We start from the raw sequence: 13,678 nt of genomic DNA, 5'->3' as shown, positions 1-13,678 counted from the left end.
TTTGTGAGCCCTAATCATTTTGAACTGGCATCCTGAGAGCATTGCCCATAATTAGTCAGAAATGAGGTATCAAATGAACCAAACCAAAAAGACCACACACACAACAACACAAAAAAATAAAATAAAATAAAAAGAAAGAAAGAAAAGAAATTAAGAAAGACCAGGTTATGCTTAAAATTACTGGTCAAGTGCAATAAATGCACAGCTGAAATGTGTAAGTCATTGTGATTCTTGTTGCATAGTGGTTAACAAATGCTAAAGGAAGATGACTAATTTGCATCTTAATGAGAAGAGTCAGTCGAGAGGCCAAAGAACTTCCGCTTTAATATTCATGTTCCTCTGTTGTGTGCTGCTCTCTGGACCTTCACTAAGGAAAATGATTGTTATTGTGGCGGATTGTAAAAACTGAGCTACTACTTGGAGGAATGTGGAACGGAAATGCGGTCGTTATTATTAACAGTCAATTAAAAAATGTTGGGTAAGTGTTACTATAATCAGTGAGGGTTGAAGCCAAGGGTTTTTTTTCTTGTCACTTTAGGGTGCATTCAATTAAATTATATACTGCTTTTGCAACATCTAACACCTAAAACTCTTCATTACTGCATCCCTATAGTAATTAGGGATGTCAAATATACTGGTACTAAAATAAAAATATAAAATAAAAAATGATAGACAAAAAAACAAGAAATGTGTCAAAATATCTGTGCATTATCCCTTGCAGTACACATGCAGCCTAACAGATCTACTGCTGTCCTTTATGTAATTAATATTAATCAATCAACATTATTAACCAGAAAAAGAGAAAACAACTCACTTCTTTTGATTTATTTCTTAGCTCTTTATTACTAAGTGTTTACATGAATATTTCCTTGGAAAACTATGTGAATGTTTATTAATTAAAAAATACTTGAAAGCTACAAGCCATTTTTTATTTATTTAATTATTTCATATTTATGTTAGGGCTGTGAATCGATAAAAAAATGTTAGCTGGGGCCTGGGTAGCTCAGCGAGTAAAGACGCTGACTACCACCCCTGGAGTTCACAAGGTCGAATCCCGTGGTGTGCTGAGTGACTCCAGCCAGGTCTCCTAAGCAACCAAATTGGCCCGGTTGCTAGGGAGGGTAGAGTCTCCTCGTGGTCACTATAATGTGTGGTTCCCGCTCTAGGTGGGGCGCGTGGTGACTTGTGCGTGGATGCCATGGTGGATGGCGTGAAGCCTTTACATGCGCTATGTCTCCATGGTAACGTGCTCAACAAGCCACGTGATAAGACACGCAGGTTGACGGTAAGTATGCGGAGGCAACTGAGATTCGTCCTCCGCCACCCGGATTGAGGCGAGTCACTATGCCACCATGAGGGTTTAGAGCGCATTGGGAATTGGGCATTCCAAATTGGGGAGAAAATCTGCTCATAAATCACACTGTTTTCTGTGATTAATCGCAATTAATCATTGTACATTAAAACAAAAATTAAAATATGATCATAAATATATTTATATTTTTACTTTGTCTTAAAGAACTTGCAAGGAATTGGTTAGTCAATTTATTTTAATATGTTAAAATGTTCAGTTTCATGTGGATGGAGTTAATTAGACACATTTTTACCGGTAAAAATATTTGATGCAAGTATATATATATACATATACCATGAAATAAGTGGACATGCTGTCATTTAAAGTTGTTTTTTTTTCTTCAGTGGAATCTTAATTAAAGGATCAATTTGGCAGATTTAATTAATATTAAGCTTTACTGGCAAGATAAACTTAAGTGTACATTGCCAATGCATTATTAGACACTATACATATAGATATAAAACAAAATGAAATGCTGAAGTTTATTTTGGTGACATTTAAAATCTTAAAACTCTATGTTCTCTGGCTACTGTTCAGTCTCTGTCGCACACACTCTAGGTCTCTCTCATGTGGTTTTGCTTTTGGCACTGGTTCAGATGACAGTGAGTGAGCGTTTTCGGGCAATGCAAAGAGATAGGGCAGCTTGTCCGTATCTCTCCCACACCTGGCTAACCGCTTTCAGTTGAAGTCTCCATTCTCTGTGCAGTAAATCCGCTCCAGTGTTTATTATTCCCGGGACACGTGTCGTGCATAATGAATAAGCCTGTACCTCCTGGAAATGAATATATATGCCAATTTTAGCCATGGAAAGTGGGGATAAACATTAGTGAAGTTAAAGAAACAAAAAAAACTGATACTGCATTATTTGCTGTATTTATTTATTTTAACGTGTTAAACAGTCAACTTTAAAATCGCTGAAATTAACGCATTAAATTTACCAGCCCTAATTTATATCAATATTTCACTTTTAAAATAAAATAGTAGTATTAGTTTTTGCTGTGGTATCAAAAATGGTATAGAGAATTTTGAAATTTCATAGGTATTTTTCATGATCATTTCAAAACTACTCAAATTTTGGTATTGTGACAACTCTATACAGGAATCAATAACAATTGCATTTCTAAAGTCTTTAGCAAGTATAGCAAAAAAACCTTAGTCAAGGTAGATGCCTTATTTAATTAGATAATAGCAAAAATGTGGCTAAGAGGAACACAAGTCCAGTCCTTTCAATATGTCATAGGGTCTACAGTAGGTCTAATTTTTACAACCCATATTGTCTGGAGTTGTGTCCAAAGGAAATAAAATGAAAAACACATGTTCAATGTTTTGTCGGCTTAATGACCCCAGGTACACAACAAAAAAAACATTATATTAAATGGACTGTATTTTCTACTCCTCAAAGCCTTTCTTGTTCGTGTCACATTAAATATGTCGTTTACTCCATTCAAGGTCTATATTATCTGAATTAGTCTCTTTTAAATGTTTATATCCTCTTGGTGTTTCTTGGTGCATGATGAGGCATGAAGCTGGTAGGGCATATACTGTAGCTCTTATACCTGTACTATAGCAGCTTCCTGAATCAAGTGTTAGGAACATTACCTCCTGCAGAGTCCTGCGTAACCGCAGCAGAAGAGTCTTTACTGCTGTGCAGTCCTGCTGCATCAGCCTGAATGGTAACGCTTCCAGCCCAGCCAACGGCTCATCGTCACGAGACAGACAGAGGGACATCGGCCGCTGCTCCCTGGAAGGACCAAAAGTATATTGAGAATATACATACACTACACTCATGATGTAAAAAAACTTTTTATGTTCATGCCTTTAGATCAATGGATGCTATTAGTTTTCTTTACAAATATAAATTGTGCCTACATTCTTTCTTTACAAACAAAAATTGTAATTTTGCTTTGTTTTTGTATTGTTTTTAATGGATGAGTTGTTTGGATATTGAAGGAAAAGCAACCAACTAGTGCCCAGCACACATGGGAACTCCTTCGAATACTGTTTCAAAAGCATCCCAAGTGGGACCTCATAAAGTTGGTTGAGAGAATGTAAAGAGTGTGAGCTGTGCAGAGCTGTAATAAATGGATACTTTAAAGAAGCTAATATACTGTAAGATAGTTTTGATTTAACATTTTTGGTCACTACATAATTCCCATTCTTCCATTTGTTTTATTACATAGCTTTGATTACTTTAACATTCTAAAACATGGAAAATAGTAATAATTAAGAATGAGTAGTTGTGTCCAAATTTACAGCAAAACAGGTACAGAAGAAGAATCGCAGACAGTGAAACTGTATCAGTTCCAAAAACCAGTTTGAGTTCTGGGGTCATAATACCAGAAGGTCCACAGAAAAATGGATGGCCAACACACTGTATATTGAAGTAATTTCAATACAATGCAATTTAATTGCATTTACTGTAATAAAATTCAATAAATTAAATCATGTCTTCTATTTAAACTCAATCTTGATTCCAACTAGAATTAAATTAATTAATAACTACATTCTATTCATTACATGCAGATATCTGGGTAATGATAGGATAAAATCATTAATGTAGAGAATGAGATCAAATTAAAATTGATTAGGAGTGCTTCTTGAAAGAGACGGAAGGTAAAGTATTACTGACAAGGAAAGACAAATGAGAGACAATTGAAAGGCTAGACATACACTCTTCATCAAGCTTTTCATTTGGTGTAAGTGGATACTAAATAACTAATATAATATATATATATATATATATATATATATATATATATATATATATATATATATATATACACACATACACACACACACACACATACATACATACACACACTCACACGGACAATATGACAGTTAAGAGGTTACAAAACATGACTTCCAACCTGCTAAGATAATCATGGAATAATATGATGTTCATATACGAGATCTATATCAGTATATGGGGAGAAAAACATCCTCCATCCATTCTGTGGATGACGAACACAATACCAAAGACTTAACACCCAAGGCAATATCTTTTTCGAGACGGAATCTCTCTTTTGTTCTTCATTTTTGAAAGAACAAAAACCCACAATCTATACCTTATATAAAAGATAATCTTCAAAGGAAACACAGAGTATTTGGAATGATAATAATCTTTTATTGAGAGTCCCACACAAAACACACAGGGAGACTTCTCATTAATTACAATACTTTGATTCAGCTCAAAAGAAGGATCACATTTTTTTGCTCCAGACTTGTCTATGCTTCAGATTGAATTTAATTCCAGTTCTTCAACAATAATTAAGTATTTATGCTTTTTAAAAAGCACAGTGTTAAAAGGAGATCAAAAGGAACCTCTGAGTTCTCCATTACAATTAGGCATTTGATTCTTGCAAACCACTGGGAAAACTGCAGTCAAGACAAGTCAGTACATAAACACAGCCTCTGTCTTTCAAACAAACTTCTGACATTTTTGCTGTTGTTTTACATTACCACAATGTTTATTTCAGGGCTTGTGTGAAGAGTGTCCTTGGAGCTGCAAGAGGAAAGTGAAATTTCCCTTTGCTGCATTGTGGCAGGTAACAAGCTTTCCATCTCACACTTGTCAATTAATATCACACATGCATACCTTCTGCAACATCTAAAAAATGGGGATACGTTCTCTTGTAACTCAACCTATCCCAACGACTGGTAAAAATGTACTATCTATCCTGAAGGACACAGTCAATTGTTTCGCCTTTGAAATTTTACAAATGACTTCATAAATGGCTTGTGTTGGCAAATGCCTCAGAAATCATAGACAGGATCCTGACTTATTCATGATATACTCTGAGACATGGCATAAGGAAATACATGCTCATTCAATGTACTCATTAAAGTATTAGAAGCTGTATAACTAAATCTTTGAACAGAAAGCCAGCATTCTCAGACTACGGTACAGATGTCTATTTTTTTTATTTTTTATCTTTTTGCATGACACGGAGTAAACTGTTGTGTAAAATGTAGGGATGCACCAGTCTGATACATGGATTGGTATCGGCTCCAATACTGACGTTTTCAACTGGATCGGGTATTGGGCCGATGAGTCCAATCCAAATTCGAAACTGTGCGTCACAGTCGTAAGTGTCAAGCACCAAAAATGACATAAAAGAACAAAGCACCATTAAAGTAGTCCATCTGACTCATGTATTTCATGAAAATGTGTCTTGAAGAAAAATTATAGCTTTGTAAATCTCAAAAGTATACATTTTAAAAAGTTAATATATAGTATGCATGCACAGCACGTTTCAATGAATGTTGCGCTGCTCTGTTGACACACACTCATAGCACGCGCTGGGCTTGTGATGATGCAATATGTGAGCACTCCACACAAACAACTATGCACCGGAGAAGCATTTCACCAGATTTTTAATAAGAAGTGTGTGTGAACTAGACTACATACATACACTAAGACTTCCTGGAGTGTTCCGGCTAAATAAAAGCCAGAGGGTTTTAAAGTTAAGGCACGAATGAAAATATATTACTTTTGTATAATACAATTTGAAAAGTTAATACATAATAATATTTTTATTTGTATTATTTGTTTACAAATGACAACAGTATTTGAGTTGACTGGGTTCCAAAAAATTAAAAAAGGGGACTTTATTACAAATAAAGTGTAAAAAAAAAAAAAAAAAAAAGAGATCTGAATCCTTAAGTCCTGATACAAAAAAAAAAATAAATAATAATAATTATTGCAAAGAGAACTGACTTCTTTTCCACTGAAGACTTTCACTGGAATTACTGGTAATTTTGCAAGATGTGAAGCAATGACCATAGACAATAGTTTAAATGTGCACATAGACCAACAATTATAAATAAATCACAGATGGAATACAAGAATGCACTCGGTGTGTACGGCTCTTAAGAGTACCACTGACACATTAAAGTCGATTACAAAATGGATTGCAGGCAAGTGATGGGATCAATAATAAGGAAATAAACAATATTGACTTCACAACCCACATTTTCCAACATTTATATAACAATTTACTCCTCTACCATAATAACATAGGCTATTGTCTTGGAATTGTTTTCATTTGGGAGTTTTTCGAAGCAAATATTGGTATGGAATTAATTGTGAATAATCAGAATAGCATACAATTCATTTTAATAAAATTTTTAGCGATTGACAGCCCTAATGTAAACAATATTTATTACTTAAAAAGAAATCAGAGTGAGCAATACAGCAGTGATTGTATATTGTTGCTTAACAACTCTAGCGACTAGGCAATTCCTTTAGCTTAGTTATCTGAGGCATTCAACACCATTCAGAAACATTATCCACAAAAAAAAGAACACAATTTTGCCACTCTCTGGCAATTCTCAGGCACATTAAAAACACAGACACTGGTGTTAAAAGCCATCTCCTATAAACAGATCTATCAATATTATTGTTGTGTATGGAAGGGTATGGGGATGTTATTTACTCAACGGAGGCTCCATATATCTGGTAATTATCTAGATTCAAACATCAAATACAATTTTATGTGTGAGTGCATCTTTGATTCGGTTTAACAGGCCTTGCAATTGGCCTCTATAACAATAATACTTAACACAGTCAAAGACTTTTTTGGGAATAACAGCAGTCAACCAAGGCATTCAGTCATGTAGCTAAAGCCCACATAGTTATTCACTTTGCCAAAACATATACACAAGCACCTGTATTATATACAAATACAAAGACTTCAGCGTGACATACAAAGAAGTCAGGGACTTCAGCATCAAATACAAAGTCAGCGAATGACAAAACCTAGTGAATTGATATTTAAAGTCGCTAATCACCCAGTGACTTAAGACTTAATAGTTATTTCAGTAGAGTTTGTTGTTAGCATATTGCCAGGCCAATACAAGACCTAATACTCATAAAATAAAATAAGTATAAAAATACATGCCCACCTTTAGGAAACAGCCTTCATGTTGAGAGTATGCCTATAATGCCTTACAACAACAATGCCCACATCAGCAGCTCAGTAGGTTTTGGGACATCTATTATTCATAATATCACACTGTTCATTTACACTTAGTAGAAGCAAAGGTGTTTTTTATCAGTCTTTGTAAACGCTCTTGCCCCAACATACCCCCGAAAAGCTGCTGACCTCAGGGCCTTTGCATTATGCTGCTGTTGCAGCTTTGTCTCAATATTCACAACAAATGTAACACCTACATATTCCACTTTAATCGTCAAGTCCCCTGCATCATTCTACTACAGAATATCCATTATCACATTGCATCTGGCCATTATCTGATTATGGCACTGCTAACATGGTCATCAAGTTGTTGTCTTTTTTGCATATGACCCCTAATTAGCAGGTTGATATCCCCACTGCGTGAGCTCTCATTTGGAGGCAGTGAGTTATTCAAGGTTACTGAGAGCCAGAATACCGGCATTCCATACCGTCATCTGACAGATGTAAAAGACTCCCTCAGATGAGCTGACATTCTGTAATACATCTAGAGTATTAGCACCATTTTTCCATCAGGCTAATAGCATCATCATTAGTATTAATGATGCTAAAGGGACCCTGGCCCTTTTTCTTTAATTGCATATTAACTCTGCACTAAAGGAGCAGAGTTCCACCCATGTTTACGTGTTCCCCATCACTGCTGGACACTTGTGTATTGGAAATGTAACAAGTGATTCAAAAGCTTGGATTCCAGGAGCAAGTATTCAGATTAGAAAAACACTCACTTTTCTTGTTAGTACCATTATTATTGTAATGGAGATTTCATAAACTTCTGCCCTTTTCTGTGGAGACATTTATAAGCTATTTCCCCTGTAAATATGCTTCCGTAGGCGTGTGTTTTGTGCACGAGTGGAGAACCAGCTTTAAACAAAAACAAATTTAACAGAAGAGTTGATCCTGTTAGAAATTACCCACGGATGTGTGTGAGAGAGGCATAAAGTTTTAAAAGGTGCGCTCAATAATTTTCCCTTCATTAAAAATGTTTTACACAATAAGAAATTAATAGTACTTTATAGTACTTTAATAGTACAAGACGACATTTTGGTAGTGCTTCTGGGCATATGTTTTCTTCAGCTCCTATTGCCTTCGATCGGAAATTACTTAATCTCCTAAACTGTTTGTCAAGATTACGTTTCAAAACAGCCAATGCCTATCAAAAAGGTGATTGGCTCTTTTAACTGAAAGGTGGGACATCCATTCCTACAGCCGTATTTCTACCATTCACTTTCCCAGAAGTGGCCCATCTCCTTCCCCTTATACTGTCTCTAATCACAATATTATCATCATCTTTAAACTAAGCAGCAACAGAGGCTAATGCTGCCACATAATATTCCTTACCAAGAAAAGCACCAGTATAAAAGACATGGTTGACACTCAGGTTGAGTGCCTTTGATATCATGCAAATTCAATAAACACATTACCCAACTAGAACCTTGAGTTGAGTATTTAAAGGCCATTGGCCCTTATGCTCATATTTCTTGGTGAAGGCTACTGGCCATTTTGTTTATCCAAGCAATCAATTTTGACATAACCCTAAGAGACTACAACAAATTGCTCAAGACCCATGAATGCAAGCATTTCTGGCAGCAATGGTAGTGTTTAAAAGTCAACAGTTTTCACAGTGCCATTAACCATCTTCCTCAAAACCTTTTTTACATTTTGACTCATTTTATTACATTGAATAGCTTCAGGCCAAGATCAGCAACCTCTGCAGTGACATCATCGGTGTTTGCTTTAAACTCTTCAACCCCAAACATCTGAAAATGTTTAAATGTGTTGATTCTGCTCATTATGTGTCATCCCTTGCAGCATATTTCACCAATTTTTTAGTAGTAGTGAATGAGTGATGATGTCAGTGCATACGTAGGAGTGGTTTCAGGCGGTTCGTTGGCATTAATGCAATCTTTCTGGTTGATCAAATATTTATGTGTTTGGATAAGCTCAATCTCAGGGCTCCTACAGATAAAGAAAGCTTTGACGGAGCATTTGACGGGTAGGAATGCATAAGATTCATTTTGAGGGAGTGGAAAGAGCCAAGTCCGTTTGAAATCAGGCAAGAAAACAGCAAGTTGGAATGGATTCTCTGAAATTCTCATTGGTCGATGGCCGCCTACGTCGGAGCGTGTTGCAGCAAAAGTTAAAGCAATCGTTCACAGAGCTCATCCAAAAATGAAAATTCTGTCATTATGTACCCTATTGCTCCAAACTAGAATTTTAAAAAGTCTTCACATGGTTTATTTACCATAATGCAAGTGAATAATGAATTTGGTCTATCATGCTCAAAAAAACAAAAACAAACACCATAAAACCACAGTTAATCAATCAATACGACTCTTCTGAAGTGATACGATAACTTTGAGTGATACATTTCTCATTTCATCACATGACCAAATGTCCATCATGACGTTTGATTAGATGCAAACTATTCCTTTAAAAAAAGTATCTCAATTTAGTTTTTCTACATTCTTTTCTACTTTCCTGTAATGCACAATCTCCATTGAATCCATTGCATTTTCTGATGCAGTGTACATTGTAGTGTGCAGGCAATGTTAGTTTAAAAGTTAGAAATTTAATATACATCTTTGTTTACATCAATCTTTTACAGCACATAATGCATGATTAATGGCTTATTACACAAGAGCTTTCTCCTCTAGGTGATGACTTCTATTAGACGGTAATCATTCTTACTGTAGAAGAAAAATATTTTAATAGACTTTTTCGCAAGTTGTCAACATGTTATATAACAAAAACCTTGAAAGAATCCATTTGCCATGCACCGATCAGCCACCACCTGCCTAATATTGTGTTGGTCCCCCTCGTGCCGCCAAAATAGCACCAACCCGCTTCTCAGAATAGCATTTTGAGATGCTATTCTTCTCACCACAATTGTACAGAGCGGTTATCTGAGTTACTGTAGATTTTGTCAGTTCGAACCATTCTGGCCATTCCCTGTTGACCTCTCTCATCAGCAAGGCATTTCCATCCACAGAACTGCCAGTCACTGGATGTTTTTTGTTTTTGGCACCATTCTGAGTAAATTCTAGAGACTTGGAGATCCCAGGAGATCAGCAGTTATAGAAGTACTCAGACCAGCCCGTCTGGCACCAACAATCATCCATACGATTATCTAATCAGCCAATCATGTGGCAGAAGTGCAGTGTATAAAATAATGCAGATACAGGTCAGGAGTTTCAGTTAATGTTCACATCAACCATCAGAATGGGGAAAAATGTGATCAATGATTTGGACCGTGGCATGATTGTTGGTGCCAGATGGGCTGGTTTGAGTATTTATGTAACTGCTGATCTCCTGGGATTTTCACACACAACAGTCTCTAGAATTGACTCCGAATGGTGCCAAAAACAAAAAACATCCAGTGAGTGGCAGTTCTGTGGATGAAAATGCCTTGTTGATGAGAGAGGTCAACAGAGAATGGCCAGACTGATTCGAACTGACAAAGTCTAACTCAGGTAACCGCTCTGTACAACTGTGGTGAGAAGAATATAATCTCAGAATTCTATTCTGAGATGCGGGTTGACGCTGTTTTGGCAGCACGAGGGGGACTTACCAAATATTAGGCAGGTGGTTTTAATGTTGTGGCTGATCGGTGTACAGTTAAAGTCAGAAATGTACAAACATCTTAGCCAAATACATTTAAACTCAGTTTTTCACAATTCCTGACATTTAATCATAGAAAACATTCCCTGTCTTAGGATCACTATTTTAAGAATGTGAAATATCAGAATAATAGTAGAGAGAATGATTTATTTCACCTTTTATATCTTTCAGAAGATGTAAAAGTGGGTCAGAAGCTTTCATACACTTTGTTAGTATTTGGTAGCATTGCCTTTAAATTGTTTAACTTGGGTCAAACATTTTGGGTAGCCTTCCACAAACTTCTCACCATAAGTTGCTGGAATTTTGGCCCATTCCTCCAGACAGAACTGGTGTAACAGAGTCAGGTTTGTAGGCTCGCACATGCTTTTTCAGTTCTGCCCACAAATTTTCTATCGGACTGAGGTCAGGGCTTTGGGATGGCCACTCCAATACCTTGACTTTGTTGACCTTAAGCTATTTTGCCACAACTTTGTAGGTATGCTTTGGGTCATTGTCCATTTGGAAGACCCATTTGCGACCAAGCTTTAACATCCTGGCTGATGTCTTGAGATGTTGTTCAATATATCCCATAATTTTCTTCCTCATGATGCCATCTATTTTGTGAAGTGCACCAGTCCCTCCTGCAGCAAAGCACCCCCAAAACATGATGCTGCCACCCCCATGCTTCACAGTTGGGATGGTGTTCTCCGGCTTGCAAGCCTCACCCTTTTTCCTCCAAGCATAACGATGGTCATTATGGCCAAACAGTTAAATTTTTGTTTCATTAGTCCAGAGGACATTTCTCCAAAAAATAAGATCTTTGTCCCAATGTGCACTTGTAGATTACAAACTGTAATCTGACTTTTTTATGGTGGTTTTGGAGCAGTGGCTTCTTCCTTGCTGAGCAGCCTTTCAGGTTATGTCGATATAGGACTTGTTTTACTCTGTGGATATAGACCTTTTCTACCTGTTTCCTCCAGCATCTTCACAAGGTCCTTTGCTGTTGTTCTGGGATTGATTTGCACTTTTCGCACCAAACTACGTTCATCTCTAAGAGACAGAATGCGTCTCCTCGAGTGGTATGTTGGCTACGTGGTCCCATGGTGTTTATGCTTGTGTACTATTGTCTGTACAGATAAATGTGGTACCTTCAGGCGTTTAGAAATTGCTCCCAAGGATGAACCAGACTTGTGGGGGTCCACAAATTGTTTTATTTATTTTTTTCTGAGGTCTTGGCTGATTTCTTTTGATTTTCCCATAATGTCAAGCAAAGAGGCACCGAGTTTGAAGGTAGGCCTTAAAATACATCCACAGGTACACCTCAAATTCAGTACACCTCCAATCAGAAGCTAATTGGCTAACTGTCTAAAGGCTTGACATAATTTTCTGGAATTTTCCAAGCTGCTTAAAGGCACAGTTAACTTAGTGTATGTAAACTTTTGACCCACTGGAATTGTGATAGTCAATTAAAAGTGAAACAATCTGTCTGTAAACAACTGTTGGAAAAATGACTTGTGTCATGCACAAAGTAGATGTCCTAAACGACTTGCCAAAACTATAGTTTGCTAATATGAAATCTGTGGAGTGGTTACAAAATGAGTTAATGACTTCAACCGAAGTGTCTGTAAACGTCTGACTTCAACTGTATATGACTAAGAACCACTTAGGTTTCAATTCTTCATCCATGTGGATGCCTCCAAGATGACCACTCTGTATCCAGTCAGTGATGTCACAGGCTTCCCCGCTATGCGTGACAATAATGGATTCTGGCACTGTGACTCAGCTAGACACCCAGGAGACTTTCCCTGAACCAGATTTCACACACATGCACTGACTGCTGAAAAATCAACATGACGCCACACAGAGTGTGATCAAAGGTTATGAATAATCACACCCCAAAGCCACGCTCCTAACACTCCTAAAAAATTAAAAAATAAATTAAAAAAAAAAAAATCCACATCTGACTGATTTGCTGTTATTAGTTCTGCTCAGACTTGAACTCTTTCCGTCACACCTGAGTTTCTTGAAAGTCCTCTCTCTCCCTCTCCCTCTTTGAATCACCTTGAGAGATTTGGGTAAGGAGACTGTGGAAAGTAGCACAAGGCCAGACATGCAGCCTTCTGTTGTGGAGGACCACAGCTTGCAGAGAGCCGGAGTCTGCCCCCTACTGCAGCAAACCTGCTCCTGAAGGTCACGAGCGAGAGAGAGAGAGAGAGAGAGCGAGAGAGCGAGCGCGAGAGAGAGAGAGAGAGAGAGTGCGAGCGAGCTACAATGATGAGACTCCACGCTCACCACCAGCTGGGCTTTCGAAGTTAAAGGTGCACTCAGTAAGTTCTTGTTTGTGTTTTTCAGGCTCTATTTGTCTTAGTAATCTTCGACTTTAGAATATATTAACACCTATAAAGCTGTTCAACATTGGCCAACAGGAAGGCTAATTTGCCATGGGTTCCCTCTGGAATTTCCTGTAGGTTTTTAAATTGGCAGTTTTGGATTTATGAGTTCAATAAGGTCTATGGTTAAAATTACTTGAAGAGAATTTCACAGTTTCTTTCTACAATAAATTACATTCATATATTAAATATGAAATTTGAAGCCACTGTGTTTTGAAAAACATTCACACACTTCCTGTAGTCCTTATTTCATCTATATTTATATGCACTGTATATTGTGTTTGTTGTTATATTGTTTGTTTTGCTCTTTTTGTTCAGATTGACTTATGTTTTGTAAAGTGCCTAGAGCACTGATAAAAAACTTT

At 36.9% G+C, this 13,678-nt stretch overlaps 1 protein-coding gene across 1 annotated transcript in view; it reads right to left on the bottom strand.

Moving 5' to 3' along the window:
* LOC127414919 (serine-rich coiled-coil domain-containing protein 1-like) overlaps nucleotides 1-13,678 on the bottom strand; it is a 131,917-nt gene that overhangs the window by 84,805 nt on the left and 33,434 nt on the right. The window contains exon 6 of the mRNA XM_051653319.1: nucleotides 2,951-3,092. Coding sequence (XP_051509279.1) covers nucleotides 2,951-3,092 — 142 coding nt within the window. The remainder of the gene's footprint in view (nucleotides 1-2,950; nucleotides 3,093-13,678) is intronic.

Source organism: Myxocyprinus asiaticus, chromosome 24, assembly GCF_019703515.2.
Source record: "Myxocyprinus asiaticus isolate MX2 ecotype Aquarium Trade chromosome 24, UBuf_Myxa_2, whole genome shotgun sequence".
Lineage (NCBI taxonomy): Eukaryota > Metazoa > Chordata > Actinopteri > Cypriniformes > Catostomidae > Myxocyprinus > Myxocyprinus asiaticus.
This window is presented reverse-complemented; position numbering and strand designations above follow the sequence as displayed.